Source organism: Octopus sinensis, linkage group LG3 (genome assembly GCF_006345805.1).
Source record: "Octopus sinensis linkage group LG3, ASM634580v1, whole genome shotgun sequence".
NCBI lineage: Eukaryota > Metazoa > Mollusca > Cephalopoda > Octopoda > Octopodidae > Octopus > Octopus sinensis.
Genome location: NC_042999.1, coordinates 77,393,868 through 77,412,904, shown reverse-complemented (window position 1 = coordinate 77,412,904; position 19,037 = coordinate 77,393,868). Strand labels below are relative to the sequence as shown.

At 35.1% G+C, this 19,037-nt stretch overlaps 1 protein-coding gene across 1 annotated transcript; it reads right to left on the bottom strand.

Annotated features, from left to right (window-relative positions):
- Window positions 1-371: 371 nt before the first annotated feature.
- LOC115209841 (proteasome inhibitor PI31 subunit) lies at window positions 372-16,413 on the bottom strand. Its single transcript, XM_029778408.2, has 7 exons — window positions 16,216-16,413; window positions 14,461-14,610; window positions 9,311-9,390; window positions 7,392-7,583; window positions 4,815-4,934; window positions 3,104-3,133; window positions 372-516 (listed from the first exon to the last, which is right to left on the bottom strand). Exons 1-7 carry the CDS (start codon window positions 16,345-16,347, stop codon window positions 468-470), a joined length of 753 nt encoding a protein of 250 aa, XP_029634268.1. The 5' UTR covers window positions 16,348-16,413; the 3' UTR covers window positions 372-467.
- Window positions 16,414-19,037: the final 2,624 nt, after the last annotated feature.

The following is a 19,037-nucleotide window of genomic DNA, read 5'->3' as shown; positions in this document are numbered from 1 at the left end:
TTTCAATATATATATATATTTCTGCAAGGTTGACTTTACCTTTCAACCTTTTGGGGTCGACGAATTAAGTACCAGTTGCATACTGTGGTTGATCTAATCGACTGGTCCCCTCCCCCAAAATTTTGGACTCCGATTGTCTGTTGTGGCATGGTTTCTATGGCTGGGTGCCCTTTCTAATGCCAACCACTTAACAGAGTGTGCTGGGTGCTATTTTACACAGCACCAGCACAGGTGCTTTTTATGTGGCACCAGCATCTGAAAGGACAAGCCTGAAAAATAAGAAACCATATAATGTGTGGAAGACAGTGAATATATTTTCAAAAAGCAAATTTCCACACTAGACACCGGAAAAAAAAAAGATAGAAGAAAAATGTTGATATAAATGTATGTTTATTGAATTTCTGGTAAAATAATTAAAATAGAAAAACTGACAATTTACAAAGATTTCGTATCTGCTCAGCAAACCACTAAATAAAATCCCTGAAGTTTGGCTGTCGCAGATGATCAGAATCAGGTCTGGAATAGAGAAAAAAATATTAAATTGAAAGATAACTGTCATTGCAAAGGAAATAACAGTCTCAGCGAATCAATTGTTGCATGAGAATCATTATAATTCTGCATATATATTTTATTTCAAACACATTGTTTATATAATAATAGCATCAGAGATAGTTTCTTTTTTATTGTACTACTTTAAATTTTACATGAATTTCAATACATACAGTACAAAAAGAAATAACACATAGACACACACACATACACCAGGGGATGCTGAAAAGTTCCTGGCTTTGAGGGTATCACGAAAGGCCTGGTTGGAGTTCTTTTACAAGGCTTAGAAAAACCAAAGGACTGCTGCAATAAGTTTGAATCTGAGAGGGAAATATGTTGAATAAGACCAAAATTAACTGATCCTCCTGTATTTTCTTTTACCCAAAGCTAGCAACTTTCAGCACCCCCACCACTACACATTTGTCACTCCTTTATCTTTTATCACCCCCAACCCCACCATTCCTTCTGTCTTTTTACACTAATACCTTTCTCTCTCTATCACCCTTTATCTCTCCACCCCTACTTTCAAATTATCTCCACTGACCACTAACTGGTACACCCCCCCTCCGTATCTATATCTTTGTTTTTCTTTTTTCTTTCTTTCCTTCATTCCTCTCGTTTTTTTTTTAATTTTTATTTTATTATTTTTCTTCTTACTTTCTTCTCCTCTCTTTTTTCTCTTTCTTTATTCCCCTCTTCCTGTTTTTGATTTGACTCTACTAATGCACTCCCTATTTTAGGTCACTTTAAATAAAACCCTTGATTCAATAATACTGTGTATAAACTCTATACTTGGAATGACCAATTTTAAACACTATTGGATTTTACTCATAAGGTATTGTTATCTTATATGTATACCATTCTGCCTAAAAATAGATCTACAAATACAATATCCCTACACATCTCACATCTACTTTCTTTCCTCCGCCTCACTCTCTATTTTGTATCTTATCTAAATTAACTATTACTTAACCATCTTCTCACACCGTCTCTGATGGAGGGATATAATAAATATCCTGGAAACAGCTGTAAGACCTATCTATAAATGTTTTAAAATCTACACAGCCTTGGTTTTTTATCTCCTTACGAAAAAAGACATACAAACAAACAATAGATAACCTACTTGTGAAATTGATATGCAAGTGGCTGAGCCCTCCACAGACACATGTACTCTTAATGCATTTCAGGGAGATTCAGCATGACACAGAATGTGACAAGACTGACTTTTTGAAATACAGGTGCTACTAAATTTTGCCAGCTGTGGATGGGAGCAATATGAAATAACGTGTCTTGCTCAAGGACACAATACAAAACCAAGAATCAAATTCACAACCTTACAATTGTGAACCAAGTACCCTAATCACTAATACTACTGAGAATGCTATATTGTTATGTGCTTGATATATCGTTTTTGATTCTCTGTGTGTGCATACATGCCCATGTGTTATTTCCTATTGTCAGTTGTCCATCAATGGAGAGTACTTTCTTTTCTGTGTTGATATAATAAAAAGAAAAAAAAATTGTCCTGTTTTCAATGTTTCAGAAATGTGCAGGAACTTATTTTAAGCAAAAGAGCTTATGCATAAGGGTACACTTACTGAAACATTTTATCACCACAATATACTATTTCCTTAAAATTTCACAACACACAAACAAATAGATTTTGAATCATAGTATTATAAATATGATTATTAAGAGACAAAAATATCAAGATTTAAAGAAAATGATTTTCTGCTGCCATGGGAAATTATTGCAGTGTTTAATCACCAGTGAGGCAAGAGAGAAACTTGTATGAAGCTATAACTAAACAACGAACTATTTGTCTACAATTCAAATACTGTACCCACCCCCCTGTATATTTGAGAATTTATTCAATGGCTCAGTTCAGAAAGAAGCTCTGCTAGGCTGACTTGACTAAAATACATAAAATTAAATTAAGCTTTCAATGATTGTTTCAAAAGACTAATTTTTCTTTTTGGCCGTATCATTTATTTAATTACAGTCAGTGAAGAGTCTTTCGTATTTATTGGAGAGTCATTGATTCAAGCTCTACCACCAGCACTGCAATGTCTTTCTAGGAGAAAGTACTTAACATTTTATTGATCAAATTTTTGCAAATGTAAATAATGTTAGGTAAAGTGGGAGTACAGATCATTGCTGTAAAGAAGTACTATATGACTGACAAGTGCTTTGTAGTTTAGCTAAGGTGAAACCTGACTGAGCAGATCTGTGATCAAATGCATGTCAGCCATGATCATCTCATCTTATCAAAAGACACAGAACAACCAAAACTACATTCATCAATGTATTCTTCTTTTGTAAGACAATAGGGTATGAGTTGAAGGAGATTCTAGAACACTTCATTACTGGTTCATCCACAAGTGATGTGATAGTTTGGAATGATGTATTTGAATTTCCAAATTATAATAAACTAATGAGGAACAATTTTGTCAAGTTACTTTCTGTTACACTACATGAAGACTAATTCTTCAGAAAGGCCTCAATCACACATTTATACATGAACCCCTAAAATCATAATCAGTGTGTAACTTACAAAACTCCTGGAGGTCCAATTAAATCAAATCTGAAAAATAAAAAAATGAAAGAATAGACCAGTAAAATACTTATTTCAATGTAAAATGAAGTATACAAAAAAAAACAAAAAAGACATGGAATGAAAGAGTAAGACCATATCTTAGAACATCATACTTTATGGTTGATAAAACACAAGGCTGAGACAAATGAAAGTATTCTATATTTAACCAATGCAAGCATGAAAATTAAACAAAAGAAAATATAAAAAGCTTTTACTGTTTCAGCCAAATTGAAATAGTATTTAATTATGCAGCCAGAACATTTTCATTGACTTGGACTCTAGAAAGGTGAAAGGCATAAATCAATCTAGACAGACATAAAATTAATAATGCTGCTTGTCACCATCTCCTTCTGGAGCCAGTTCTATCTCTCTCACTTTCCCCGCTCCACACTGATATTTACCATCAACCACACTTCCCTCCACCTTTAACCCAATCTCTAACCATCTGTCACTCATCTCCCACACTCTTATGAAATTACCACTCTTTCTTTCCCCCACTGATTCACTGTCTATGTTCTCCCTTATACTCACTTCTTGTACCTTGAGAGTACACTCTGGCATCCTATCACTGCTATCTTTACCTCCCTTCCAGTTACCCTTATCCACCTACACATATAATGCAAGGTAGCCATGTATCTCTCCCATAGCAAGATACCTGTGCTTGTCCCCCTAACATGCACCCAGTACACACTATAAAGTGGCTGCTGTTAGAAAGGGCGTCCAACCACAGAAACTATGCCGAAGCTGTCATTGGCACCCAACACAGCTCTATGGCTTGCAGATCCTGTCAAACTATCTAACCCATGCCACCATGGGAATTGGAAATTAAATGATGATACTGAGTGGGTCACTAAATCCTAAAAAGAATTTACTCTGACTTTCAACTTTCTTCACTATTTCACACTTGTCTAGGAAAAATAAGAAATCATTATCATTGACACAGTACTGCAAATATATAGGAAAAAGGTATAACTCATTGACATGACTCCAGTACATGATTGGTACTTATATTACTAACCCTAGAAGAAGTGAAAGATCAAGGCAACAAATAGGGTTGATGGACAAAATTAGATAAGGTATATAGCCTAATGTATAACCATTTCTATTTCCACACCTATTAGAAGTTAAATGATATGGTGGCGGGAAGCTTCTTGTAAGCCAAGTTTGTTACCCAGGTATTGTATTTTGTTGGAGTTATTGCAAGTCTCTTACACAACTAATGCTTTGAAGAAGTCATGAACATAACATAATTAATTTCCCTTTGATAGTAAACACTGAACATAGCTACATGAAGAAAAAAATTATTTGGATTCTGTATATTTGATGTTTATAAAACAAAATCATTGAAATTAAAAGGTAATCTGTTAAACTCACAATCTTAAAACTAAAAGTTTTATCTTCCTATAAGAAAACAAATCTAAATGATAAAGAAATGTTACAAACTGACTAGGCAAAAAGATAAAAGTGATATCATGGGAAATAACAAGAATGGTGGCAGCTGTTATGTCCTCTAGGACTTTAAGCTTACAACATAATGAAAACAAAAATAACTCAAAATATATTTTTCAATTTTATTTTTATATGTATCAAATAAATAAAATTCATACATAATTTAATAAGAAAAGATAAAAAAAGTTCTGGAATTAAATTAAGAGAGAAGTTAACAAACCTTGGTCTGGGAAGCTGTCCAAAACCCCTTTCACCGAACCTTGGATCAAATGACATTCCACCACCAGGTGCTAGTGGATCAAGATCCCCAGTACCATAGTTAAATGGATCAACTGGATTCCTAGCAGCAAAAGAAAAGCAAGATGAAACAAATAAGTCATGATAGTATTAATGAGAAGCAATTATGCACATGATCATCTTCATTATTGTATATGTTTTCCCATGCTTACATGGGATGGACAGGTTTTAAGCACAGAATTTATCACTTGTCTTTTGTCATCTAATACATGTAACTTTCTGAGATCAGCTTTCACTATTTATTCCTCAGTCTTCCTTTTCTGCAAGCACTTTCTACATAGATTGCTCAACACTTCTTTGCCTATCATCCTGCATATGCAACACATGTCCTTACCAGTTCAGTCTTCCTTTTGCTCTCTACATTTGATTCCTCTCATACCTAATTTTACTTTGCAACTCATGTGTCCTATTGTTTATGAACACTAACATTACATGTTGAGCTGAGTATCTCTGCCTCACTTATTTCCAGCTTTCACATCTTATCTTCACTCAATGTTCACATTCACTACCAAGCAACACTGTACTTCATACAAAAACATCAGACAGTCTCCCATTCAATTGGAGAAAGAATCTTTTTGCTGCCAGCAGAAGTGATAACTTACTCAACATTTTTTACCCTGTTCTTACTCTGGTAATTATAATTTTAGGACACTCTCCTCCATTGCTAATTAAACCACCTAGGTAATGAAGATATTAAGGCTTTTGAAAGACTTTACTTCATGGATCATCTTGAAGCTTACTATTGTAGGATGTCTTCTCTATCAACCTGCCTTATGATCTCACTGCACCTCATGGGCACCACAGTTAACATTGAGTATGTCATATGGAATTTATTACCTATTATTTCTTCATATTAAACATGGTCATTTGCCTAATGGCAAATTATTAACCATCTTACAAACAATAACTCTGAGCATCCTTTCAAACTCCATCTGTCTAACACCTATGGACATGTTTACAATGTCAGAAAACAGCACAGCTCCCTTGACTTTCAGAAACATTTTTTCACGCTAAGAGTTGCTGAAGCATGGAACAAACTGCCGGCATCATTTGTTAATTGTCGGAGCACTGCATCCTTCAAAACTTCCATGCTTCCTGAGATTCACCAACACTACACCTGATTTTCTCCCCTCCATACACACGCAAGCATGTATCTGACTTATACACTGTTCACTTTCCAGACATTTGTACATTACTGCATATGCTTTATACGCACTTTTGACAAGTTGTGGTGCACCTGAGCACTGTATACAATAATTTCATTATTATTTCTTTTTAAACTACTAATTAGAACTTTAGTCTTTGCTAGGTTTAATGGGGCCTCTCACTTCTAAGTTTTGAATTTCTTAAGTCTTCAGCCATGAAAATTAGGTCATAATCATACAGGGTTTCCTATCAGCAACCAATCTTAAATACCTCTGTTATAATTAAAAAAAGAAAAACTGTAATAAACAGGGGGTGGATGAGAACTGAGCATAGCTGAAGTTGTTATATAGTAGGATCAAACCTAATTCACATTGCTGTGAAGTGAACTTCTTAACCATGCAGCTTGACTGTATCTACTAATAATAAATTATTAGTATAGTTTTAAAACAATTTTTTAAAAAGTTGTTCAATGCTTTTCTTTGTTTTGAAGATTGTAAATGTTTTTTATTCCATTTTTCCATTTAGCAAGAGCAAAACATTTTCTTGAGCAACTACATTCATAGCTGGTTGTTCTTCCTACCTGAACGACTTAGTCATGAAGAGTAGCAGAACATGCCATCAGTTGAGTACACTGAAGCAAGTAGTGACATGTGCTTCATACAAAAATTCTAAGTGTAGCAGAAAACTTTGAACTCATGACCAAATATGTGGTCAGCAGTTACAGTCATTGTACCTAAAATTTCCAGGAATTATTAGATATTAAAGTTTTAAGATGTGAAATTTAATTAACTATTCAAAATCCTAACTACTCTAAGTCACTTGAGACTAAGTGACTTACAATCCATCCATCCATTTCTGCCCACTATTCTAGGAAGTGTCATGGGTGTAGTCAGCTTTTCCATAGGGTCCTATCAGAAGCAACCAGTGTGACAATGGCTATTATCCAACCATCTCATTCTTGGTCTACTCCAAGACAGATATAATGGTCTATATTATACATCACAATGCTTAGAAAGGAAGTGTTACTGTGCCAAAATAGTATTTGTTAGCATTAAAAAAGAAAAGTGACAAGTACCATAGAGTAAGATGTGATATGAGTCTGTGAATATGTCAATTCTATATAAACTTCACCTGCACCACTAAGGAAAGCATGGATATTACAATTTCTTGTTTCTGTCTTGCCTGTATTATGACATTTTTTTTTATTAGACAAAAGAAACCAATACTTGCAAAGAAAAAGAAAAAAGAAAAAAAAGCACACATATACCCCCCCCCCACCAAAAAAACCCATTATTTTAAAGATAAATTACAGGTAAATATAAACAACTTTGTAAAAGTTTTAAGTATGACAAACCTGAAATGGAAATGTTGGTCTGAACGAGATGGATTATATGATGATGAAGGCTGATGAAAGGAATCTGAAGAAGTTCTTCTGGCATTCTGAGGTAATGCTTTTGGTTGAGTATTTTTTTGGAGGTCTGGGCATGTTACAGCAAGAAGTTCATCATCAATCAATGTTTTGAATTCTTTGATATTCTTGTAAGCACTGGAAACATAAGAACACATTGAATTTCATGATTCTCAATCAGTAAGACCATTGCAGCTTTATTCATTCGTTCATTAAAAAAATATTATGATTCAATCAATATGATTAGTTGAAACAATTAAAATTTCTCATTTGTCATGTCACTTACATTTTGGCATATCTCCCCCATCCCCATTTTTATTCTATGTGGTTTAACTGCCGTTAAGTGAAGGCTTTGCAAGGAATTGATAGAGTTTTTGACCAGGAGTGTGATGCTGTTCACTCTAATAGTCCATTCCTCACAGACACATTAATTAAAATAATTAATAATGATCTCTTTTGGCCATAAATTCCAGGATAATAATTTGGGTATAATCATTTGAATCAACCCCAGTGCATGATTGATGACTGTAAAATATCAGGTTGAGTAAAAAGTAAGAAGTGTTTTGAACCATGAAGAATTTGTATCGGATTTTGCAAAGTTTAAAATTTTTTTAAACATTTTTTTACAATTGTTTGATAATATATACACACACTTGTCCAAATGCATCAACAAATAAACATTGATATTTTTTACAATCATCTCAAATAGAACTGTCAAAATGCAATATTCGAGCAATTTTGCTGTTCAGCTTCAAAAAAGGATGTAAATAGAGGAAACTACTTGCGATATCAACAAAACGTTTGGTGAGGAAATGACTAGTGAGTAGTCAGCTTGAAAATGGTTTAAACGATTTCACAGTGGAGACCTGAGCCTTGAAGATCATGAGCGTAGTGGAGGTCCATCTGTCATTGATGATGGTCAATTAAAGACCGTCATTGAGAAAAATCCACTCAAGAACTAGCAAAAGAATTTCAAGTTAGCTAGAAAACTGCCAGAAACCATTTGCATGCGATTAGAAAATCAAAAAAAGCTCAACAAATGGGTACCACATGATTTAAATAAAAATCAGAAGATGCGCAGATATGAAATTTGCTTGTCGCTTTTTCTCCATAACTAGACTAATCAATTTCTCAACCGTATTGTAACTTGTGATAAAAAGTAGATTCTGTACAATAACAAAAAAATGTTCTTCGCAGTGGTTGGACCAAAGTGAAGCAACAAAAACCTTCCCTAAATCCGAGCTCTTCAAAAAGAAGGTTATGGTGACTGTTTGGTGGTGTACTGCTGGACTCATCTACTATAACTTCTTAAAACACAGAAAAACCATTACTGCAGAATCATATTGCCATGAAATTGCCATATTTTCATATTAGCTGGACTGATGTCCTCATCTTGATTGTTCATTTCACTATGTTTTGGTTGTTGTATGTTCTAGCCTTCTTCAAGTGTCTTTTGTTGAACTCGGTTGTTGTATTGGAATTTCAACCCTAACCCTAACCCTTCATTTGATCCATGGGGTTACACTGTTCTCACTCTGCTCTCTGTATTTCGTGACATTTTTTGCATCAGTTGATTTTTTTTTTTTTTGTTAATTACCTTAGTGCCTTGCCTGGGATTGAACTGAGAACCTCTAGATGACTGTATTGTATTTGAATAGTATATCCCTGTGGATCAAATAAAGTGTTAGGTTCGAAATTCCAATACTGGAGCATACAACAGCTGATTGATTGAATTTACTACAAAACATGACTGATAATTACTTATCATGACCCTTGAGAAATGGAAGGGCAAAATCAATCTTGTTGAGATTTGAATATGAAATCTAACAAGAAAATAATAATGGTAACAAATGAAAAATACTTACTTAGGGAAGAATTTGTAATCAGGATTGACATAGTCTTCAATTTCTAATGAAACAGCTGAAAGTGCTTCATTATCAAGATTCTAGACAAATTGAAATAGAGAGAAAAAAGGAATTTAATGCATAAAGACTTTATTTTAAGATTAATTATATTTACTTATTGAAAACAATAACTAAAAATGTAAATATATTCCAATATTTTAACTTAATAGATATCTTTCAAATATATATATTCTTTCACTGGTTTCAGCCACTGAATTGCGACCATGGGACACATTTCAAAGATTGTCAGTCAAGTATATCAATCCTATTATTTTGACTGTATTTGAGGCTGGCATAAACATTAGCACAAGGGGAGATAACTCGGCTGGCCATAAATATAAGATTACCTGGATGTACTAGTTTCCATTCAAGCCAATCGTTTTCCACTTACTTTCTGTATACCAAATTTCATCCACAAAGTAGTGGTCAGCCTGAATCTATGAAAGTAAACCTACTCAACATAATGAACTGTAGGACTATTTTATCTTGGGAATGCTGGGTGACCATATTACAATTTTATGACTCTTCGACTTTCATTTTGGTAACCCAAGGAAATAAGTAATTCACCTACCAATGTATTATGCTTCACACATACATATGCAAGCATATAAACACACACACAAAACAAATGTATGTATAATACACCAATATATATTTATTAAGCCATAGGTCTATAATCTTGATTTACATCATGTTTAACAACCAATTTAGTGTCAAGATACATATGCAATACACAGCAGGGTGGAGTGAAAAGTGCAACTTCCGAAATAGGTAACCAAGAATCGATATTTTGTTGCGAATTAGGGTTAAAAGAAAGGTGTATAAAGAACTTCATGGTTAAATATTTTTTCAAGCTCCGCAATGCAAATGAAAATTTTTTTAAATTGTTATTTTTGGTTGCATTTTGGACTTCATGGATTATAAGTTGTAACAAACACATATTTCCACATAGTAGAATGCAAAACAGTAAATATAGTATCCTTAAGAGGTTGCATACCCAGTTTCAACAACATCAAAATAAAAATTGAAATGGAAATTGTAGTTAAGACACCTGTGCCGGTGACATGTAAAAAGCACCGTCCGAACGTGGCAGATACTAGCGTTGCCTGACTGGCGTCCGTGTCGGTGACACGTAAAAGCACCAACCGATTGTGGCCGTTTGCCAGCCTGCTCTGGCTCCTGTGCCAGTGGCACGTAAAAAACACCCACTACACTCATGGAGTGGTTGGCGTTAGGAAAGGCATCCAACTGTAGATACACTGCCAAATCAGACTAGAGCCTGGTGCAGCCTCCATGAACCGTCCAACCCATGCTATCATGCTACTGCAACGGATGTTGTAAGTGGACATGTTGTACATGTGTGAAGTTTTCCACTTGTACTTTGACTTTAGGCCACTGTATTAACATTAAAGATCGTGTTAAATTTACTGTTATTTACCAAATTTGTAATAAACATATTTATCTTAACATTATGAGATGGCAGAATTCCTATGGACTAAATACTTAGAGGCCAGGGTTTTACATAATATGAATGGAAGAGCTGTACCTTGTAATCTCATTTCTGGCTAGAGTTCAATATCAATGGTATAGAATCTATTATTTGGGTAGTCTTATCATCACATTGATACTTTGTGGGGTATTGTTAGCTATGAAATGGATGCTTTCATGTTTGTTAGCATAACTTTATGGGGTTACCTTAACTATAAATTTTATGTCATCTACATAGACCTTTATGAATTTTTATTCTCAAGTTTTCTGTCCTGCCAGCTCATGAAGCAGCTAGCCACATCTCCAGTGATACTAACATGGTTAACTGCCCCTTTTTCTTGCATATACAGTTTGAACACATGGCCTTTTAATGCAGTTTTTCCTTGTGTACACAATTTGAACACGTGGCCTTTCAATGCAGTTTTAATGCTGGCATCAATGGCATGTGTGATCATCTTTCGTAACTGAGTGCTTTTCTCAAACTTTAGACGAGTCTAGTCTATCCACTGTAATGTTTCCTGTTTCTACCTCATTCAGATCCGGTGGGGCAGAATCTCCTTGTCATATTGGTTAAGGTAGTTGTTGTTATACACTAGTCTGAAGAGAAGACCTAGTTCACTCATACTTACATTGCATGACTCTACTTCATTCTTGTAGACAATCTCCAAGCAGTTCTCTGCAGCAAAATCAATGTTGATAGATAGATATAAGGATATTATATCCTTGCTGTTCATTATACAACCTGTAAGGTTGCTGGAGTGGTTACAGTCATTGATTCTTTTGTGCTCTCACAGACATCTCATTTTAATGAACGTCCTCATTACTATTAAGAGGAAGTAGGATAGCTTATAATTACTGAAGATATTAGCCACACAAACTGGCCAGGTTAGGGTCCAGCAACTGGATATGGGATTGCCTTAAAGTTAGAATATCATTATGGTGACTTGGAAATTATATGTAGTCCACTTTCTTGGTTGGAGTACATTAAAGCACATTTCCATGTGTGCATTAAGAAGTTTTTTTTCTAGTTTGTCAGGTTCCAATGGTGTAACTTCTCTTATGGCATTCATGTTTAGTAGCACCATTTGGACATATTCTGGCATGCAGTTTTCTGACATTCTGCTGGACTTTTCTGTAGGAAGGCATACTATTTCCCTATTCATAGCACATTGTTTTAATTTTCATAGTCTATTCACAATCTCTGTCTCAAATTGTTGGACTCCTACCTCACTATTTCCTAGTAGTCTGATCTAGAATATGTCTAAGCTTCAATCTAAGTAGTGAAAATTTGCCTCCGTTTCATCGTCCTGGTGCAGATTCTTTTATTGAACGGTAGGATTGTTAGTTAAATACATTCCATAAGATTTGTCATAGAGGTTAAAGAAAGGGAGTCAAAAGTGTCGACAGAGTTGTTTCTTTATAGTTAATATAATTTTCAATTAACTTAGCATTCAAGGGAAACAACTTATATTTGTATTTCGCTTTTGGATTTGGTTTGCAAGATTCATGTGAGTTCGTGTGTTAAAGCATATTCTGTTGTGTCTGGGGAGAGTCATTTTCTTTTTGTGCCTTATAATTTAACACACTCACCGGTAAAATTTCTACTTATTTTTATATTCCTAGAATTTTCGTTGCGTCAATAGTCTTGATGCAACGAAAATTTTAGGAAAATAAAAATAAGAAATAAGTGGAAATTTTACCGGTGAGTGTGCTAAATTATAAGGCACAAAAAGAAAATGACTCTCCCCAGACACAACTTATATTTGAATATCCTGAGTTGTGTCTCATCTATTTCACTCCTAACATGTACAAACTGAAAGCCATACTTTAACATAGTCAGCCAACCTAAATTGTTGGAGATTGTGTAATTAACCGAGCATGAAACCAGAGTTACAAGTAGTTTCTACAAAAGATTGTACCACTCCTATTTGATGGTTAATTGCCAGCAAGTATGCCTTGGCATAAGACGTTATTAAATAGTTTGAGGTATTATTTTTTAAAACTTTAACCTATAAGCTGTAGGTAAAAAGATAAAAACAAGCAAAAATACATATTAACTTATCATAAGTATAAGTTACCGTGTAAATAAATCATACCCACTTAATGTTATAATATATTTTGGTTTCAGCCTTTCACCTAAATATAAATTGTAGTTAAGATACCCGTGCCAGTGACACATAAAAAGCACTATCTGAACGTGGCAGATGCCAGTGCTGCCTGACTTGCATCCATGTCAGCAACATGTAAAAGCACCAACCGATCGTAGCTGTTTGCCAGCTTCTTCTGGCCCCTGTGCCGGTGGCACGTAAAAAACACCCACTACATTCACAGAGTGGTTGGTGTTAGGAAGGGCATCCAGCTGTAGAAACACTGCTAAATCAGACTGGAGCCTGGTACAGCCTCCTAGCTTCCCAGACCCCAGTCGAACCGTCCAACCCATGCTAGCATGGAAAACGGGCGTTAAACGATGATGATGATGAAATTGTGTTTAAATAAAATGTCAAATACCTGAAATAATCTCAATCATTGCCAATAAAGCAGCTAAGTTTCAGAACCATATATATAGAGCAATAGGTTTCTATAATCTTTGTCTGGAACAACCAAATTATCAATTAACTTGTGCTTTTAAATCAGCCACTCCTGATCCACTGACAATACTTGCAATATCTAATGGGTATTAGGATTATAATCAGCCAGTAGAGAACTGCACATATATATTCACACACATGGAAGGTGTTGTATATTGTTACAGGTGCATGATGTCATATTGTAATTTACATATAATATTGAGAGTCATAGAGACAGAAGAGTGCCATGACCATTCAGCCCTACAAATTCATCCATATGCACACACACATACACACACACGCGCTTGTGTGTGTATGAGAGAGAGAGTGAGGGGGTTGTGAATTTCAAGCTCAGAACATGGTTTGGTGTTTCAGAGATGCATGTCAAATAAATTTTTTAAATGGTGACTTATCAATAAAATATACACTGCAGTGATCAATTCATTGGAGCTTTTCTTTCAAGAACAAGCAAACAAGCACTGGATCATCTGAGAATGTTAATATTTAGGGGGAACATTTTCTTTTACTTGTTTCAGTCATTTGACTGTGGCCATGCTGGAGCACTGCCTTTAGTTGAGCAAATCGACCCCAGGACTTATTCTTTGTAAGCCTAGCACTTATTCTATCGGTCTCTTTTGCCGAACCGCCAAGTTACAAGGACGTAGACACACCAGCATCAGTTGTCAAGCAATGTTGGGGGGACAAACACAGAAACATACACACACACACACACATACATACATACATATAAATATATATATATATATACACACACACGACGCGCTTCGCTTCTTTCAGTTTTTGTCTACTAAATCCACTCACAAGGCTTTGGTTGGCCCGAGGCTATAGTAGGAGACACTTGCCCAAAGTGCCACACAGTTGGACTGAACCCGGAACCATGTGCTGGTAAGCAAGCTACTTACCACACAGCCACTGCTATGCCTATAATTTATCTATAATTTGCTTGATGCTTGTAAACTTCTTAGAAAATGGAGGCATCTATATACATTACAATAAATGTATAAAAAGAAAGTAGATAGAACATGTGACCTTTACCATTAGATTTAGTGACAAACAATTTTCAATTAGAATAGCTTTCATCAAAAAACGTTCTGCTTTTCTATCTTCTGAATATCTGCTGTAATTAAGAACATATACATCTTGTGAATTATTCCAGTCTGGAGGCAAAAGTTCAGAACCAATTTTCTGAAATAAAAAATAAATTCTGCTATAGTTAACTATTACTGATGTGGGGAGGAGGATATCTGTAGAAATTCATTTAAGATATAAAACAATGAGAAATAGCAAATAAAAAGATATGACTATATTAAGTAATAGATTTTTCATACACCTATGCTTGTATGAAAAATATTTAGTAAAACAGCAAAAAATAATACCTTCCGTGTAATGTCCCATTACACGGAATAGAACTGAAAACAGTAAATCTTCCTGGGTGTTATTTATAATCAAACATTACTTCCTCGACCATACATAAATATACTATATACACACACACTCACACACAGACATATGATAATTAATTCATAAATGGGACCATATCAAATACTATTATGGATCAGAGTAGACCTGAGAACAATAATAGCTAAGGGGTGGTTCCACACTCCTCGAAACGGGGGAGCACACAACTAGGACCCCATTACTGGATGTAATTTTAAAGTTATCACCAGCCCAACCACCCCAGTTCTTATTAGGATTTCCTTCTTTATACTCTTATAAGAAAGACCCTGGGGTGCAGTTGGTTATTGGTCGTCTCAGCATCTGTTGTGGTACTAGTATAATAGCTGATTGCGCTGAAAAGTGGTTTCAGTACTGTGCAACACTGTATCCACTCAGAACAAGTTCACGTACAGGAACTTCTGGGGCCGACTTATCGAATTAATATTTATATTACCGGTGCGTTAACAGCGTTTTGTTTCAATGCTATACTGAACTAAATAACATTTCTATAGAATTTTTTTTAGTCAACACTGTCTACACATAAAATCTCTCTCTCTCTCTCTTCATGGATAGAAAAAGGAAGTAGCAGCTGGTCAAGTTTCGGTCTTGTATTGGGATTCATCACCGACTGTCTAGTCGCATTGCTCGAATAGTTTAGTAAGATATTTGTTGTTGTTTTTCCTTCAATTTCTGCAATTTCAACCAATCAATGACGTCTATTGAGGTGAAAAACATTCTGTGCCGTATGAATATGTCCCTCGTTTAAGAAACAGATTGGGTTTATTTACATTTCTGAAGAAAAAAAGATACCCTTCCCCCACCCCTAACCCAGATTGAAATACAATAGATCGATACTAGGGTCTTAATCATGGGTGACAATTTCATATGACACCGCTAGAAAAACTGCCGTTCAAACCGAAAAGATCCCATACCTTTACAATGCAGTGTATATGAATATGCGTCGTACTGTATTAGTGTGTGTGTTTGTTTTTCTAAACATCATATTTTGATGCACCTGGGCACTTTATTAGTGACGTTTCAGGAAACAAATAGGTGTTTCAGGTATTTCAACAAATATCTTCATCCAAGATTGATCAAGCCCCAGGTTGTGTTTAGTTAGCGCTACTCCTTACAGGTCTCACACCTCCCTGATCCATGGTTACCTTGGAGTAACCCACCAGTCAGTTATATAGTTTATTTAACATATTCCTTGGAGCAACCCACCAGTCAGTTATATAGTTTATTTAACATATTCCTGAAAGGGATTGTGTGACGTTCATGCATTTCTCTAAAGCATTAGCAACATTCTGTATGAACGACATATCAACACTATAAATGTAAACAAAAACAAACCTCGTCACTATCATTAGTACATTTAAACCCATTTCTGATGAATTCCCAGTGTAACAAGCAAATGGCTGCATCTTGAACCGAAGTGATCTCAACGCTACGAAATAGCAACTCCAAACCTGGATGGTCTGCCATTTTATTAGAGACCAACCGACGACGAAATAGAAAATACTAGTGACGTTTTCATTTCTGTTCCGTAAACATAAACAGATGACGTCATCACCAATGTCGTAAAGAAACTTAATTTTGTTCATAAAAGCAACAAATGAAATTAATATATTAAATTTAAATACTAGTAAATCAAAAGTTTTATGAACATTTTATTTAGCTTTATTATTTGTTTCTTTCTTTCTCGTAGAAACTGGTGACATTTCGCTGATTATTAATCACGTAGAAGTATCTTCATTAGATTTCTTACAGAATTGGAAGTACATTGTATTTATATATTTAGGCGGTTGAAGGAGATTAAAGAATGATCCATTTCTATAAGTGCAGTTAATTTAATAAGAAATATTTACGATTTGCAAGAATCGTGAATAATGCCGTTAAAGCGGAGATTTGAAATATCCATACCTAGAAGAATCAAACACAAGGGAAAGAAAAAGTGAATGCCAAATGGAAGGGAAAAAAGTGTCAACGACTGAATTTTTTTTTTTTTTTTTTTTTTTTTTTTCAGAATCAGTTTCCGTAAAAAAAATTACGGAACGTAACGAACAACTCGTTGACCCAACCAACTGATCTAAATAACAGTTTTGCAAGTCATAGCGAAAGATCGCAAAAAAAAAAAAAAAAAGATGTGATACTTCTTAGTACAACTACTCCAAAACTCTGTTGCAATCTGTGTTTTAATATGCGTTAATAATTAGATTAATGATCAGAAAGACAGAAGAGGTATCCCGCTCGAAAAGAATGTAAAGATGTAGTGAGTAATTAGGAGAGGGAGTGGGCTGTGCTTTGCTGTACGGGAACAACGCTGGACATGTTTCTATCTTATTCAACCTTCTCATCTATGCATAATCGCTATCTTTAATGCAGCAAAACAAAATGATTTGAACAGTATATATATTTGTGTGTGTATGTGTGTGTGAATAACTTAAAAGACTAGAAAAATATCCAGAAATTCATTCTGGGCGAAAACCAAATGGAAAAGTTGGTGCTAAGTTACTAATGTAGGGGAACCAAAAAGTGGTAATGAATATTTACTTTGTCTCTCTCTCTCTTTTACTCTTTTACTTGTTTCAGCCATCCGGCTGAGGCCATGCTGGGGCACCTTGAAGTTATCACATCATTCACTGTTTAAATTACACCCATGCCAAATAAATAAATGAATTTAATCTGGTATTGTTATAGTTTATGTTTGTAAAATAAATTCACAATGCGAAGTTTTGCTTAATTAAGAAAAGTTATAACCATAATATCGATTTTCTGCAGAAACACATTAATGGTCGGATCACTGAAAATTTTAATTTGTTTTCTCATGTGACTTTTCTTTTTATTAATTATTCATTTTGAATGAAATATAATTATTTGGTGTCAAAATTTTCACCACACCAACTGGAACCTGGTCACTGACAAGGTTCCAGAGGGATTCAGTGGAACCTTGTCAGTGACCAGGTTGCAATTGGTATGGTGAAAAGTGCTTAATCCTTTAGCATTTAAACCAGCCATGAATGAAATATAAGACAAGAAAGGGCTGTTGATTAATGCCAGATAAATTTACAGAATCAACCTCTGATCAAAACCATTATGCCTACGACCATTATTACTATTGTGTGTGTGTGTGTGTATAATCAACCTTTTAATGTCTACTTTTCTATGGATGGAATTTGTTGAGATTGATATTTTTTGTTGCCAACCCTCAGCTATTTCCAAGTAAGGTAATATTTCCTCATGACGAGATGTGTTTCCACGGAAGATTGAAAACAAAGGAGACCATTTGCATGATGTTTACAACCATCATGCAAGGTGACAGAAACATGCCCCCACCCCCTGCCATACATATACATTCACATATTTACATCTGTATATATGTAGTGAGCTTCTTTCTGTTTCAGTCTATCAAATTCATTCACAAGGCATTGGTTGGCCTGGCGCTATGGTAGAAGACACTTGCCCATGCTGTAAGGTAAGAAGTTTGCTTCCCAACCACATGATTCCAGGTTCAGTCCCATTGCATGGTACATAGGGCAAGTTTCTTCTACTATAACCATGTGGTTGGGAAATGTCTTCTACTATAACCGTCTGGTTGGAAGTATCAGGACCTGTCAGTGGACTCTCTACCAGCCTGTGGTGTTTGAGACATTTGGAGGAGCTGGGCCGCTAACAGTGAAGTTCTCATCACTATTGGCAGCTCTCCTTACCAGGGTGTCAGGTGATGCCCATGAGGTTGCTTGGCTGTTCCAATGTCTTACTGAGGTGTCAGGTGATGCCTGTGTGGGTACTTGGCTGTTCCAATGCCTTAGCCTTGCCACTGCTCATAATGCTGCAAGTGTGTTGGCTAGCTTCAGTAGGTTCTGTTGAATCTTGTTGCATGTGACCAATAGAGACACTTGGTGTTGCATTGATGTTTTTCCTGTTTTTCTTTTGTAAAAATATATCCCTTTTCACTGAATTATTGCAAATTGTAACAAACAGAATTTATTTTGATAAAAAGAAAAAAAACCTATTTTGTGCATGCATTTTATGAGAGGAATTATTTTATAAACACAAGCTACATACAACTTTACAAAAAAATTATATATCTTTCTGAGCATCTTTGTCTGGAAGTACTGTTAAAGACTATGTTTTGTTGAAAAAGGTTAATAAGATTAAAATATATCAAGAAC